This window comes from Teleopsis dalmanni, chromosome 2, assembly GCF_002237135.1.
Source record: "Teleopsis dalmanni isolate 2A chromosome 2, ASM223713v2, whole genome shotgun sequence".
In the NCBI taxonomy this organism is placed as follows: Eukaryota; Metazoa; Arthropoda; class Insecta; order Diptera; family Diopsidae; genus Teleopsis; species Teleopsis dalmanni.
Genome location: NC_051847.1, coordinates 18,730,786 through 18,747,133, shown reverse-complemented (window position 1 = coordinate 18,747,133; position 16,348 = coordinate 18,730,786). Strand labels below are relative to the sequence as shown.

Here is a 16,348-nt window from a genome sequence, read left to right as displayed (position 1 = left end):
TCTTTGTCCAATATTTTTTTCCATTGTTTTTTTCGCAACGCACTACTGAGGTGAACTGGTTTCAACAGCTGCCGTAAACGAACTGTCTGACAGATCGCGCTCATTTTGCATAGTAATTTTCCTTAATTGCTGCCAAACTACATAAACTTAAAATATCGAAAAATATACAGCGCGCGAATTTTAAATGAGAATTTCCGAAAACTTTTCGGTCTTAATGTACAATAATAATAGTTTCTACTGAATAATTAATTCAGTGCTGGTAAAAAATCTAGTGAGATGATCAAAAAAGTGTTTTAAGCTACTCCAATATTTCACCACTATAATCTAATTGTAACCATATAATAAAATAGAAATGTTTTTTAAATCAAAAATTGGAAAGATGTTATTTAAGATATATATAAACTTGTCATTTCGATATTAGATACTTATGAACCCATTATCATTTAATATAAGCGCCATATTTGTTCATAAGAAATCTTATTTTCAATATATTTTTATAATTAATTTATTTCAAAACAAAAATTTAGTTCAATTGTGATTTTTACAAAATAAGATTTATTTTTTTCAGAAAGTGTTAAATATTTAGTATCTAAACTTTTAGTTTTATTAACAAATTAACATGTTTTTATGAATTTAAAAATAATAACACTCAGTCTCTATATTCGCAGAATAGAATAGTGCGAGATCCAAAGCTGATAAATAGTGACTGATCACCATACGAAAATATCGCTTTCTATTATGAAATGTTATTGGAGTTAGTGTAAGAAAATGTTAAGTGAATATTTAGAAAAAGTAATCGGTTATTAGATTTAAATTTTATCAACTTTTTAATTATTTTCTATCGATATTTCAACTATCGATATTTTTTCTATGTATCGATATGTAACCATTGTATTTGCAATAATGAATAAAATTATTTTTTAAAATTTTTTATTATTTATAATCAATAATAAATAAATATATAAAAATATTATTTTTAGAGTTTAATAAAATTTTGAGCACCTTTCCTTAGCAATCCTAATAAATAATTTGAAGCTCTTTAACTTGTTGTTCATATATTAGCTACAGACTTTTTATTTGAGATATTTATTGTTGTGACTTTATTTTAAAATGGGTTATTTAACGTCTATATAGTAAAATATACAAAAAAAATATATCTTTTATTATAAACATCGTCACCTGTCTTAATATACTGTATATAAAATTTGATTATTTAATTTGCTTTAGTTTATGTATTAATAAATAAAAGTGAGCTTATACAAAAATAAGTAATAATTTCTTTTCATTTCATCGAGATCAGAATTTTATAACTTTAAATATTCTTCCATAAACACTTTCTTAAAAGGTACACCCAGAGTAGTATCTTTGTCTAATATGCAGTTTCAGAATTTAAATGTACTTTACTTTCTATTAAAGCTTCTTATAGAGATTTAAAAAATACTATTGATGAAGAAAACAGTGATATTGAATGTTCTTCTATATTCTATAAACACTTTCTTAGAAGGTTCACTCAGAGTAGTATCTTTATCTGATATGCAGTTTCAGAACTCAAATGTACTTTCTGTTAAAGCTTCTTATAGGGATTCACTATAAGTACTACTGATGAAGAAATCTTGTACTGAAATTCAAAATATGTTATTTTTTTAGATAAGAAACCCATGCTATACAAAAAGCACTTGCGATATATATATACCAATTTTGCCATGTAGTGTCCTAAAATTTGCACATTAATGTCTCTTATCAAAGAAATATTTTATATGCAAATAATAACTATATATCGTTCTTTCTTTTATCCCTCCATTAGCAACTTTATACTTTACCTAATAGGTATATAATATACCTGGCTAACTTACGACTGTAGATATATTAATTAAAAATAAGAAAAGTGGTTGTAATGCAAAAACATTATTTCTCATACATAAGCATATGCGGAAAATAGATAGAGTCGAATCTAAGATTTACTCATAAATATGTATTGCAGATAGGTGAGGTTGGAGAGATGGACTTTTGAACTAAGGTTCACTTAAGCTCAAATAATGGCCGGTTATGATAATACAAATAGGTTACGTCAAACTAAAATAAAAATAATTTTTAAATAAAGAAGTCTATCTATTTCTTGAATAGGTGAGGTAATAACAAAGAAACCTTGCTATTAAAGATCGATATCATTAGATTAGATGAAATTAAAATATATAATTTTATTACCCGTGAAATACACACTGTGAAATGCAACAACTCAGCATTTTCTTCTTATCATTTTTTTTCTTATAATTATAACTATATGTTTTATACTGATTTATATAAAATAAACAAATAATTCAGATTGAATCTATCTTATCATTGTGATTTCTTATATATGCAAACAACTTAAAACACCTTATAGAGTTCATTTAATTAAATTTGTTTGTTAGTTTTTATTTACTAGCACATTATCGCATTTAATTATTAGTTTTACTTCAACATTATTTTATCTTATCATTATGTTAAATATACTTTAAATAAAAATTTTTAAAAATCAATTTAAATCAGCTAATTTAGCCTGTATTCTCTCGACAATCGCTTGTATGCCAACAGCGCTAACTTCTTCATAATATGGCAACTCTTTCATACGCTCGAACCATGCAGCCAGTTTTGGAGTTTTACTTACGTCCACTGGTGATATCGGTGCCAGTGATGATACCGACGATACAATACTGAAATCAGCGATTGTCAATTTATTTCCGGCAAAATATTCGTGATCACCGAAAAATTTTTCCAGTGTTTCGTATGCCTCATTAATAGCTTTTATACGTTCAGCCACTACCTCCTTAGTGGGCGTGCCGTGGAATACAACAGCAACTAGCTGTCGAATACATGCAGTGAAAAGAACACCATTTTCAAAATGTAAGCGTTGATCCACTACGGCACGTTGATAGAAATCTTTCGGATACAAAGAATCATCTTTAGCGTATTTTCGTACTAAATATGCGATAATGGCGTGCGAGTCCCATATATATTTTCCATCATCTTCAAGAAGTGGCATAGTGTGTTGTGGATTTTTCTGCAAATATTCTGGTTGCAAGTGCTCACCAGCAGCTACGTTGATTTCCTTGAATTCATAGTCTAGTTCTAGAGCCTTTAGTGTGAGGAGTACGGCACGCACCGGTGGACTCATATAGACACCATAAAGTATTAATTTCGAGCTCATTTTACTTGTAATAAAATTTAATTTTCACTTGCAGCGAACTAACTTATTTCTAAAATAAATTATATGGTAATTGTTTATTTTATACTCAGTCGTAAGCTTTTTGTGAAACCATTTTTATTGGAGCTTTAATTATTATTCTCTTGTGAAAATTGTTTAATAATAGAATTTTTCGTGTACAAATATTCGCTGTCATGGCACGAGATGTGGAGTACGATAGACCAAAATATATGTAGTTACTTACGCACGTAGTTACTGGTCGTTCCCCACTAACAGTTTTCGCAGTGTCTGATTTTCTCCACACAGTAGAGCTTTACGATTTTTATCTACCAAATATATGCGGGAAGCTACATTTATTTGACTATTAGTCTTTAATTAGTATTTCTACAAAATATTAAACAATTTCTTATGGTATTACTCATTCTGACACCTTTTTATGTTTACTTATAACAAATTTATTGACGGGCTATAAAATTTATCAATATATATAATCTCAACTGTCATGTGAATAACTCGATAATTATATACAGATTAAAGATGTGTAAACAGTGACAATTGATTTTGTGAATTGTCAGATATCGAGAGAAATTTTCAATTTAAAACACTTATGTATAATTGTTATTAGATTAATTAATATCTATAAAAAGCAGCTGGGTTGTACAACTTTGAGTCCTATATTTTGTAGATTTTTATTACACGAAAACTCTACCATTTTCTATTCGAAATTGATATCTTGCCATATTACATAAAATTCTTTATTAAACGACAACTCTACCTAAATCTAATACTATTAAATATCAACTTAAAATGCAACGACATTTATAACTATTTGGATGTAATACTAGACAAACGCTTCACTTGGTAGACAAAGACTAGAAATATAGTAAGTTTCTTGTCAAAAATATTCTCAAATATATATTAGCTTATATACTAACTTTCATAAGAAATATACTAAACATTTTTTGTCATTTTGACTATTAGTTAACAAGTTATCCTCTTTTATTTTAATTTTCGTTTGTTACGGTAAGGCATATGAAACCCATCTTACCAACTAAAATATCATACTTCTTCATCAGGGAGACCTTCCTGGGACCTTCGAGAATGTTTCTGCTTTTTCTTGGTTTCTTGCCATCTTCTTTGTTTGCTAATACCAAGCATCCAGACTTCCGCATCATCTTTGCTTACTCACGCTCTTCTGCTTTAGGAAATATCTTTTTGGTTCTTATGACGAGCTCAGCGAATCTCGTTACAGCGTTCCAAGCATCTTTGGTTTATAGCAGTTTATTTACAATATTTTCTTCGTGCATTCGCCGACATTACCTTCTACCGCAGACCTTTCATTGTCTGCTAATCTACAAATAAATCATAGAGAATAAGAGATGGCCCTTTTGAAAGTAACGCGAGTAATAAAAGTGAGGAATGCATTAAAGTGAATAGTCAAATTCCAATGGTATGTTAGACAATAGGATATTCATAGAGACAGTTAAAAAATATTAAAATCTACACATCTCGAGTAAGACATATATTATAACATATATACAAGTGCCCACCCACAGAAAAGAGTGAAAGATCTGAAGCAATTAAACTCTAAGGAACTATACTATTTTTTTATAAAAAAATTGTCTTGTAATTTATGTATGAGTATAAATAAATTTTATTCTGTGGTATTGAACCGATATAATATTGGATTCATAATATTGTATAGGTTCAAGTATAACCAGAACAGAATATTCATAGTATGTACTTGAATTTTCCTATGTTAGGCATTGTGCTTAGTTAAAGCAACTATTAGATACTATTATACCTCTGAACCGAATGTCTTAGTCAACATTTTTATTCAATTATTGTAGAATATTGTTTTTATAAGTCAATAGATGTTCCATTATTATTAGAATAAAGTATATAGCATACATTTTGAAATTAAAAACGTTTTGCACTAAAACAGATTTTCTATGATTTATCATGGAAAATAAATGTGGTTTCTGCTATTAAAGTATAAAATTACATTTGTTATTTTTTATTACATAATTATTAATAAAAGTTTTTTCTGTTTATATCTTGGCTCCTGAGTTCTTTGTGTTTTTTATTATTTATTTCAATTTAATAGAAATTACTCTTCTCAAATTGATTCCATTTTAATCTTTTTAACTTCATAGTATTTCTTAGATTTATATTACTTTTATTTATAGATTTATATATGCCACCGAAAAATATGCTTATCTAAAGAAAGGTATTATTTCGAGAGATTATAAAAGTCTATTAAACTAATAAAAATGACCGAAATACAGGTCTTAAAGATTATATGTCACACTATAGAGGTGATAAAAAACTAACTATATTGTACATAAATATTTGGCTATGTTAACAAAAAGAGTACCAACTTTATTCCTATTCAATCAAACACAGTCACCCTGAGGTCCTGAGTGCAGTCATATACCAAGAGAAAAAGCTTGAAGACTTAACACTCCCTTTGAAATGAAGGGAGTACCAGTCACACAACAAACGTTGATAAATCATATTCTGCCATTAAAAATAATAAATACAATATGAAATATAATTGGTTAATGATAAACTTATAGCGCTTGCTATATCCTCAGGATTTTACTTTTGGAACGGATTAAGCGATCGACCATTTCTTTATAAAAACAAATTCAAGAAGATTATTTCTGTATACTATTCAACTGTGTAAGTGTTCTTTAACTGCAAGTGTGATTCCAAATTTTTCATTTGTTATATTTTATTTTTTTTTTTTTCATTGAAGATATCAAATGATTCGTAAGGTTTTATTAGGTTAAGTTTATCTGGCCGCAAGACGCATGTGTACCTGTTCGTCCCAAGTAAGGGACAAATTTGTATATCTATTTTTTTGTATATCTAAGAAGTACTTAACGCTTTATTACTAAGACAGAACTATCAAGCATTTTTTAAAAGCTATTTTAGGACGCGTCCAGATTTTAATGGGATTTCAATCAAAACCCTGTGTTCTGTTGTTCTAGCACACACGTACCATATCAGGGTGGTTCTCATATAGTTCATATTAAAAAAAAATGTAATTAATAATTTTTATAAATATAGTCGTCAATATTTGATGATTTTGAATTTGTTGCCCAAACCATGAATCCGGTTTTGGGGTTTTGTAAATTTATAGATCTCTATAAAAACATTTTTAATAAATATTGGGTGATTATTCAAGCGAATTCATTGTATAATATATATACAAAGTTTACTATTTTTTTTCTCCATAATATTGTGATTTGAAAGCAATGAGTTTAGGGTGTAACTATTATTTAATATATCAAAATTTAGTAAAAATAAATATAATTAATGAAATGGAAGGCATACCACATGCTGAGTAAAATATTATCAATAATTTTTATCAAACCCGGTGAGAGCAGAGTGGTAGCCAAGTTATCATGTTACATACGCGATTAAATTCACTAAGTCAATATTTATAGATAACCGCAATATATGTAAAAGTGTAAATTTATAGAACAAAAAAACAAAAAACAGCTTTTGACTTCGAATTATGAAATATTAGAATAAATGTTGAAAAAAGTTTAGCTTTTAGATCGCGTGGCTAAAATAATCAATACTTTTCAAGTGTTTTATACTAGCAAAGCAACTTGATAAACTTACCTAAATACTAATGAGTAATAATGATGACCAGCAATTTTTTAAGTTTATTAACGCATAGAAGACAAAAATAGGGCCATAAATTACAAACATATTTAAATTATAGTCCCTTCCGTACATTGATGACATCAAAAACATTTAAATTACAATTAAAAATGAGTTAAAAAATTTAATTTCACCTATATATACTTGAACTTTAAAAATAAAATTTATATTAATGATTTAATCAATATATATCTATGATATATTCATACAATTATTTCCCAAAAACTCAATTACTATAATTTTTTACTTTACTTTTCTTAAATGTACTTAGACAAGAGCACTTAGACTGAATACAAAAACAGAGGCTTTGTTGATCCATTAAAGGAATGGGCCTATGGATGGACCTAAACTTAAAAACGGACAAGCCGATACTTCTGTCCATGTATTCATGTTAAATCTAACTAAGCAAATTGTAGTTTTTATTACAAATTATTGAAGGGTCAGTATTACTATATATGTATTAGAATAGTCAGGTAATTATACAATCTCTTATCTGGATTGAACAATACAAATAAACTGATAGTGGTTTGGTGTACAGTGCTCGAGACTGGAGTTAATCAAACAATTGTGAGGAAATTATCAAATAGTTTATCAATGAAAATAGTTTACAGTTTAAATACATTTGTAGTAAGATTAGGTATTGGATTCCTAACTGCACATTATCCTGTTAACTATCGCCTTTCAGAAGCATTGCGTGGCATTAGAGAGTACAAAAGCATTTACCATTTTGAAATTATACTTCCATTATGTTAGTCTTGTAATATCGTCTCGCGTGCATTTTGGTATGGAACCAAACAATTTCCTAAAACTTATTAATAATCATACTCTTAGTCTGAGTGAGATTAGGGATATAGTATTCTATTGCTGAACGTTAATAAGTTCGCGTGCATTTAAAATATCGGCTCGCGTTCATTTAATTCAAAATCGTTATGGAACCAAATGATTTCCTAAAACTTATTAATAATCATACTCTTAGTCTGAGTAAGATTAGAGATATAGTATTCTATTGCTGAACGTTAATAAGTTCGCGTGCATTTAATTCAAAATCGGTATGGAACCAAATGATATCCCAAAAGTTATTAATAATCATACTCTTAGTCTGAGTAAGATTAGAGATATAGTATTCTATTGCTGAACGTTAATAAGTTCGCGTGCATTTAATTCAAAATCGGTATGGAACCAAACGATTTCCTAAAAGTATAGTATTCTATTGCTCGACGTGAATGGGTTTAAACAGATAGATGTAGCAGTTTAAAAGGAATATACTTTGAACCTTTAGATTGCTATAAGTACAAACATTATTCAAATTTTATATATATTCATTTTGTAAATTTTCAATTTATATTCAATTCACAAAATTCATATTGAATTTATCAAAGTGACTTATTATTATCAAAATTTGAAGATTTATAAGAACGGGTACGGAGAGTACAGAGATAAAGTTTGCAACTTTTTGCTTTAAAATAACAATACACACGGCTGTTGAAGCAATTACAATAAATACGGTTCGTATACCCCAATGTCAACTATAGCATTAGTATAGCATACTATAGCAGATAATGTCACCTACGTTGGGATGCACTTAGATAGAAGACTAGCGTAGCGTAAGCATATAAAAGCAAAAACAAGTCAAAATCAATACTTGAGCTGCTAAGCCAAATTCTCTTCTAAATAGCCAATTCGCGTTAAGCTTAGAATATAAAGTTCTTCTTAATATCAAATTCTTCTTAAACCAAATTGGACATATGGCCTTCAAATGTACGTCAATACCGGTGCTTCAAACTATCTCTTTTTTCAGGGACCTTTTACATCTCAGGGGTATGGTGAATTAATTTTATATTTATTTCACATATATAAACAAACATAATAGATATAAGTTTCATCTTGAAGATTTCTGCTGTCAGAACCTCTCTTTTTTCAGGGCCCTCTACATCTCAGGAGTGTGGTAAATTAATTTAATATCTGCCCTATGATGTATTTATATCACATATGGTATATGAATAAACATAATATATAATACAGAAATATATTTTTTATATCGCCTATTGCTTATCTATGATTGCAGTATAGATTTTATGCATAACATTTACTTCGACTTTTTGAGGTTGGCGGCTGCTTTAAAGCAATAATTTTTTTCATTTATTTATTTTATTAAATTATTTCATCACAATTGAAATACCACAAATCTGATTAAATCGTACTTAAAGTTGAAAATTGCAAATCATTGTTTCCACGCAAACTAAAAGTTATCATTTGTACTCTTCGGTCGCAAATTGACATAAATCATATAGCATATATAAAATATTTTTATTAAATTTAAATAAGCAAAGCTATGACAATCTATTTAATCTATTATTCTGATTTGTTTAATTTAATGTTTGAAAATAATAAAAAAAAAAATAGAAAAATAGCAAGTCATACAATGGGGGGTATATGTTCATATTGCTATGGAGAGACTTTCAAGTGATATGTTATTCGCGATGACCCTTGATAAAGTTCAAAATCGTTTAGAATTTTTAATGAAACTAAAAATAAAACTTATAAACTAAAAATATAATAACTTCAACAAATATCTAAACATTAATTCGATACAATCGACAGGCCCTTTTTATCATATATCTCATAAACCAAACTACAACATAGGTTTTGGTTAAGAAGATTGGTGTATCAATAAAGATTGAATCAAACTAAAATCCTAAAAACATCTCTAAGGAGCGCCTGTCCATTATGTTGAAGTTTACTTGCCCAAGTATGAAAACTCTCTTGTTTCTCTTGATTTTATGCTATATTTATGCTATGCTATATCTCTTGTTTCTCTTGATTTTATGCTATACCATATAGTTTAAAATCTGTAAACTTTATTTCTATGTAAAAATATAGACTTCACTTAATGATTTCTACACTTGTCAGTGTTAAATAAGTCAATGGTAAGATATTCGGAGATTTAATACAAAATAAGATTTATGTTCTCTTATTGCTATAAATTTAACTGAACGTCAGATATTATTTAGAATCAATATATGGTACAATATTTAAAGAAATTAACACATTTATTTGTTTATATTCGAAAACGCTCTGTGAAAATAATTTCAAGAAGCAAATTTAACAAGAATCTAAACTAAAGTTAGAATATAGGCCCCCAATGAAGCAAAGTAATGTGAACTTTAACATACCACTTACTGTAAGATTTTAAACAGAAGAAAACGTATTCTTTCTCTTCCTTAACATAGACCAGAATAGGTTTCGTCAAGGTGTATCTAATTGCCAACGAGCAAAGCACTATATTTTTAATTGATTTTTTGTACTATAAGAGTTCTAACCGAAGATAAGGTATTCTTCATCTTGCTTAAAGTTGGCCAGAATCGTTTTTATCGAGGACTACCAAATTGGCAATAAAAGTATCCGCGCAAGTATTCTTCCCCAAAAATCTAAATTATTATTATTTAAATAAAGGAGAGAAGATATATATGTAAATAGTTCCTATAAGTTCTAGGAAAACATTAGCTGATTGACACTAGATTAGTTTAAGTTTAGGTGGATTGATGTGAACCAAGAGGCGAGCTAAACTAACCATTGTTTCCAAAATAACCACTAGTTAAACCTTTTGATTTTCTAGATAAAATTAAGGAAATCCAATATATCTACTTTAGTTAATTCTGTCAGGCCGGCGAAGAATCGATCTCTTGCACAGTGAAGCCGTTTCGTTTGTAATTCTGACTATAGACATAGATATTGATTAATTGTAAATATACATTGATTTATTTCTTAAAACATTTCCATCGAAGATCTCTGATACTTAAAAGAATTTAAATTAATTTTAAATAAAAATACTGAAACAATTTTATATATTGCAATTTATTTTTAACATACTTTAATATAACTAACATAGTTTTTAAATGCAACAAATACTTTTCTAAAATTTCAAATCTTTTAAAAAAATATATTTAAAATCTTGAAAAAAAATATCTAATACAACTGTTCCTGTAATATTTTCACTGTTTATTTTGATTTTAAAACAAACACCGACTATCTCAAATATTTTACATTTCAAATTCGGTTAATCTCGATTTTAGAATAGCAACATATTCTCTGAGTCCTTTTCCATTACCCTCCTCATAATAAGGTAGCTTCGATAAACGCTCTATCCATTCCAAAGTTTTTGGGTACTTTTCTTTATCCAATTCAATGATGCCATTTAATGAAGAAACTGTGGCCAAACACCCGAAATCTGCAATGGTTAAACTGTCACCGGCAATATACTGTCGATTTTCGAGGAAAGTCTCCGTTAAATCATAACACTCCAAAATATTCATTATTTTGTCTTTGGGCACAAAATTTGAATTTTCGCGCCACATAGGAAGTACCACATTTCGTAGTGCCATATATAAAATACTTGCATCAAAATATAAACGTTGATTTACAATAGCACGTTGATATAAATCCTTTGGATAGAGTTTATCATTCTGTCCATACTTGTCTACTAAATAACTACAGATAGCGTGCGAGTCCCATATATATTTACCATTATCCTCCAAAAGTGGTACAGTATGTTGTGGGTTCTTTTTAATGAACTCCTCGCTAAAATGTTCTCGCGCAACAATATCTACGAACTTGTATTCAAATGGAATATTCAACGCTTTAAGCGTTAAAAGGCAAGTCCTTACTGGTGGACTTATATCGGCACCATAAAGCACTACTCTTGACATTTTAACAAGAATATCTATACAATTCTGTATGCGAACTGATTGAGTACAAGTTCTGTTTATAACTAACGAAAAGATTTTAAATTTATGATTTCAAATGAAGCTGTACTGAGCTTTTGTTGTATAAATTTTGCTTAATTTCGAGTATGTACAAACGAGCGTGTGTGTAAACACCACTTATGCGCTACACTTAAATAAGTAGCAGTTTTAGTTTGGTAGATATATTCAGCTGAAAAACTGTTAATTCATATATAAGAAGAACTTGAAAATGGACTTATAATAGAACTATGGATTTTATCTCGTATTCATGAATTCCTTTGTTAAGCCTTCAAGATTTCTTAAATCTTACAATCGATGTCTTGTAGTTAGTAAAAATTTCTTAATTAAAAATATATTATTTTTTTTTTTATTGTATCAAATTTATTTTCAAAGATAATTATATATATAGCTTACATTTTGAATTCGGCTAATCTGACTTTTAAAATATGAGCATATTCACTAAGTCCTTCTTTATTAGCTCTTACTTGTTGTCAAAATCAATTACAATTTTTTTAATATTTTACGCTTCAAATACAGTTAATCCGGCTTTTAAAATAGCAACATATTCCCTGAGTCCTTTTCCATTACCCTCCTCATAATAAGGTAATTTAGATAAACGATCTATCCAATCCAATGTTTTTGGATACTTCTTCTTATCCAATTCAACGATGCCATTTAAAGAAGAAACTGTTGTCAAACATGAGAAATCCGCAATGGTTAAGCTATCACCAGTAATATACTGTTGATTTTTTAAGAAAGTTTCCGTTAAATCATAACATTCCAAAATATTCTTTATTGTTGCTTTGGGCACAAAATTCGAGTTTTCAAACCACATAGGAAGTACCGCCTTTCGTAGAGCGAAATATAAAACACTTGCATCAAAATATAAACGTTGATTTACAATTGCGCGTTGATATAAATCCTTTGGGTAAAGCTTATCATTTTTTCCGTATGTATCAACTAAATAACTACAGATGGCATGTGAGTCCGATATATATCTACCATTATCTTCCAAAACTGGGACAGCATGCTGTGGATTCTTTTTCAGAAACTCCTCGGTAAGATGTTCACCCTTGGCAAGATTTACGATTTTGTATTCAAATGGAACATCCAACGCCTTCAATGTTAAAAGACAAGCTCTAACTGGAGGACTTATGTCGACACCATAAAGCACTATTTTTGACATTTTAGTTTTGGTTTTTTTTAATTTTTTTTTTAAATATTTTCTTGTAATTTGTACCTAATGAGTACAAGTTTTGTTTATGACTGACAAAATGATCTAAAAATTTTTTATTTAAAAGCAAATCTGCACTGAGCTTTTAACTGATAAATTTTGTGTGTGTTTGTAAATGAAACTGAATGCGCTACACTAAAATGAATGGCTGTTTCAGTTTTATAGATATATTCTGTTTGATAGAAACATAGTTAGTGCAGTATCTAACTATAGTTTTTGGTTTAAATTATTGTTATATATTTTTTTAAATAGAATAAATATAATAGCGTATTAAGTTTAATATTATTTACACATTTAATGAAGTTTTAAAAATTTCGATTTAATTTCTTTGGTGATGTTGATTACCAAAAATAAGCATTTTTTTGGGATAATCATTGCAAGATTTTAATTAAAGCTGTTGCATATATAGTGTAGGTCGAGAACAATCGAATAAAGCCTTTCTCAAGTAGACCACACGCAAACTCTATGTTAGTGTGTGTAGTTATATTTAAGAGAAATTACAATTCGAGTATTATGTTTCGAGAAATCCTAACTAAACCACACTTCAAAAGCTCCTTTGAACGTCTGGTATCACCCTATTGCAGGTAAAACTGTGTTGTGTATTTTATTTTAAATATTTTGTTGTATATTTAGTAGAAATTAGTTTCTATGTTGGGTTGAGGAGGTATTTCTTAACCGAGTCAAATCAGCTAAATTTTTAATAATATTTAAACAGAAAAAAAAAATATGTTTAAATTCAATTTTCGAAATGATAGAATATTAAGTCAAAAATGTATAAAATAGTAAGTATATTTTTATAAGTTAATTTTTTTTTTACTCTACATATTTTATGTCCTCTTCCGTACGATATACCTCAAGTTGAACAATGATTTCCACATCTGGATTGCAATTGTTCTGTATCAGAGCATTGTTCTGCCTCCGATCACTAGTTGACTTTTTCAAACTTCAGCTATTTATAATTTAATATCCTTACAACTGTATAAAAAAAAATAAATACATTTTCATCTATTTACATAGAGGAACCATTATCCCGCTAACATTTGTATTGTATATTCCTAGTACGCACGCAATGTCAAGTATGTGGTCGGGAAGTTACTTAATTCAGGATAAGTACGTACATGATGATAACTTGATTTTTAAACTCAGAGTTTGATATGCAACCTTCCTGAGATAAATTCACAAGCATAGTATCATAATGAAAATGTTGGAAGAAAAAATATAAACAAAAATACAATTTGTGTTGCATTAAACTGATTACTTAGTCCATTTTAGTTTAAATTGTGGTCTATCTAAACTCAAATAAAGACGCTTTATGTTTTCATACATAAAACTTGTTTATAATCAAGGCCAGAGAGAACACCAAGAAAAGTATAAAACTGAAGTAGTCAATAATCAATATAAGCACAACGTTACAAAGGCAGGATTGGCCTAATCCAGTAAAAGAAGTCCTAAGAAGTCTATAAACTTGACCTAATATTAAAGGATGAGGTGCTCTAACAGGTCGGAAACAGGTAAGAAAAGGATGTGAAGTATTTTTAATCTTCCAGTAGCGAAAAATGGATATTGACTCTTTAGGTGCAGCAAAGTTGGCTACTCCAGCTGATTGTTGCGTTTCAATTTGTGCCAAATTAGTGTTCTAACAAAAATCTTGTTATTTATTCTTAAAGGTTTCTTAAGGGTTTGCTAATTAAATTGAAAAAATTACAAAAAAATTTGTACTATAGCGTAAATTTAATAAGTACGAGTACGGATGTGTAGCCATAAGACTATCTAAGCTAGTAAAATAATTTTATAAACAAATTGAAATCCCAAAGCTTTCTGCTTTACCACTGATTGCTTAACAAATGCTTTTTAGAGTGACCATCTTTTTAAAATTATATTAGTTTTAAGTTTTTACGAATGCGTCATTCAGAATACTGTTATATACGATCTACTGGAACATTTATATGTTAACTGATTACGTTTGTGTTAAAACCATTAAAAGATAATTAATGATCAATGAGAATTAATATAACAGATATAAATAATATAATACATTAAAGAATATATATTATAAAATTACATCTATATCAATCATATTTTAATAACATATTTTGAAATTTAGTATAATTGTATATGTTACATATGTATATATGTCATTATGTTACATTTAATATATAATATAAATATATTTCGTAATTATATATTCATATATAAACAATCTAAATAAAGCAAATAACAGGCTCTGTCTTCTTAAGAAGACTCTTTAGTAAGAACTCGAAATGAATTCTTACTTAACTTAATCTTAATTATACTTTTAAACCCACAACGTTTAATTTTATACTAGAGCTTAAAATATAATCAGCACCATAATTCTCTCTAAAGAATGATGACTCATACACTATATTTATATACATTTTTCGCTTCAAACACTCTAAATAAACCGTTACAGACATAATAGATAATATGATCAAATCTCGATTTCAAAGAGAAGAAACTTATGTTTTCATAAAGATAAACACGTTGTTTAATATAATTTTAGATTAAATTTTCTAATCAAATTTTTTGTTTTATTTGTATATTTATAATCTCAAATAAAAAATCTATAAATCAAAAAAATTATATGTACTTTTGTTTCTTTATTTTGTACCACAATAAAAACAATTTAAATATAATTTTAAATGTATTTTTACCAAAGTGTATTACTCATAGCGTGCTTAATGAAGGCCTCATATTGACTCGAACCTTTACCGTTCGCTTCCTCATAGTATGGCAACTGTGACACACGTTGTAGCCAAGCATGCATATTCGGATATTTATTCGCGTCAATATCAATAAAAGCACGTAGTGTTGATAAAGTTGACACACAAGAAAAATCGGCAATTGTCAAGGTGTTGCCAGTTGCATAGTTATTACCTTTCAAGAAGTCTTCCATTACTCCATAACCTTCTTTGATATTATCTAATTTTTCCTTGAGCAGCACTGTATGTTTATTAAGCCACATCGGTCTTGAAGCGTTACGCAACGACATAAAGAGTATACTAGCTTCGAAGAACATACGTTGATTTACTACAGCACGTTTAAGTAAATCCTTTGGATAAAGTGAGTCATCTTTGCCGTACTTATCCACCAGGTAGGCGCAAATTGCATGCGAATCCCAAATCCAAGCGTCACCATCGTTAAGCAGTGGCACTGTGTGTTGTGGATTGCGTTTAGTGAACTCTTCACCATAGTGCTCTCCACTCTTGAGGTCTACAATTTTATATTCGAATGGTAGATCCAAAGCTTTGAGCGTCAACAAGCAAGCCCTAACTGGGGGACTAAGATCAGTACCGTAAAGAACAATATTCGACATTTTCTGTTAGTTATGCTTTAAAGCGACCTACTGCGAGAATAAACGGCAACTTACTGAATAAATTTTCTTGTCAACAAGTTCAAATATATTGTGAAACACAGGTAATAGCATAAATTTTATTGTGCAGTTTAACCCCAACTGCTATCAAGATTGTTTTCGAAAGCTTTTTTTTTTAA

General features: G+C 28.6%; 4 protein-coding genes across 4 annotated transcripts; all 4 read right to left on the bottom strand.

Moving 5' to 3' along the window:
• Positions 1–2,466: 2,466 nt before the first annotated feature.
• On the bottom strand, positions 2,467–3,220 carry LOC119683217 (glutathione S-transferase 1-like). The gene has a single exon (XM_038096850.1). It carries the CDS (start codon positions 3,185–3,187, stop codon positions 2,516–2,518), a length of 672 nt encoding a protein of 223 aa, XP_037952778.1. The 5' UTR covers positions 3,188–3,220; the 3' UTR covers positions 2,467–2,515.
• A 7,588-nt stretch (positions 3,221–10,808) lies between these two features.
• On the bottom strand, positions 10,809–11,880 carry LOC119683041 (glutathione S-transferase 1-like). Its single transcript, XM_038096640.1, has one exon. The coding sequence runs from the start codon at positions 11,566–11,568 to the stop codon at positions 10,903–10,905; it is 666 nt and encodes a 221-aa protein (XP_037952568.1). The 5' UTR covers positions 11,569–11,880; the 3' UTR covers positions 10,809–10,902.
• Positions 11,881–11,980: 100 nt separating this feature from the next.
• LOC119683040 (glutathione S-transferase 1-like) lies at positions 11,981–12,857 on the bottom strand. The gene has a single exon (XM_038096639.1). The coding sequence runs from the start codon at positions 12,788–12,790 to the stop codon at positions 12,125–12,127; it is 666 nt and encodes a 221-aa protein (XP_037952567.1). The 5' UTR covers positions 12,791–12,857; the 3' UTR covers positions 11,981–12,124.
• Positions 12,858–15,453: 2,596 nt separating this feature from the next.
• LOC119682900 (glutathione S-transferase 1-like) lies at positions 15,454–16,305 on the bottom strand. The gene has a single exon (XM_038096438.1). The coding sequence runs from the start codon at positions 16,170–16,172 to the stop codon at positions 15,507–15,509; it is 666 nt and encodes a 221-aa protein (XP_037952366.1). The 5' UTR covers positions 16,173–16,305; the 3' UTR covers positions 15,454–15,506.
• Positions 16,306–16,348: the final 43 nt, after the last annotated feature.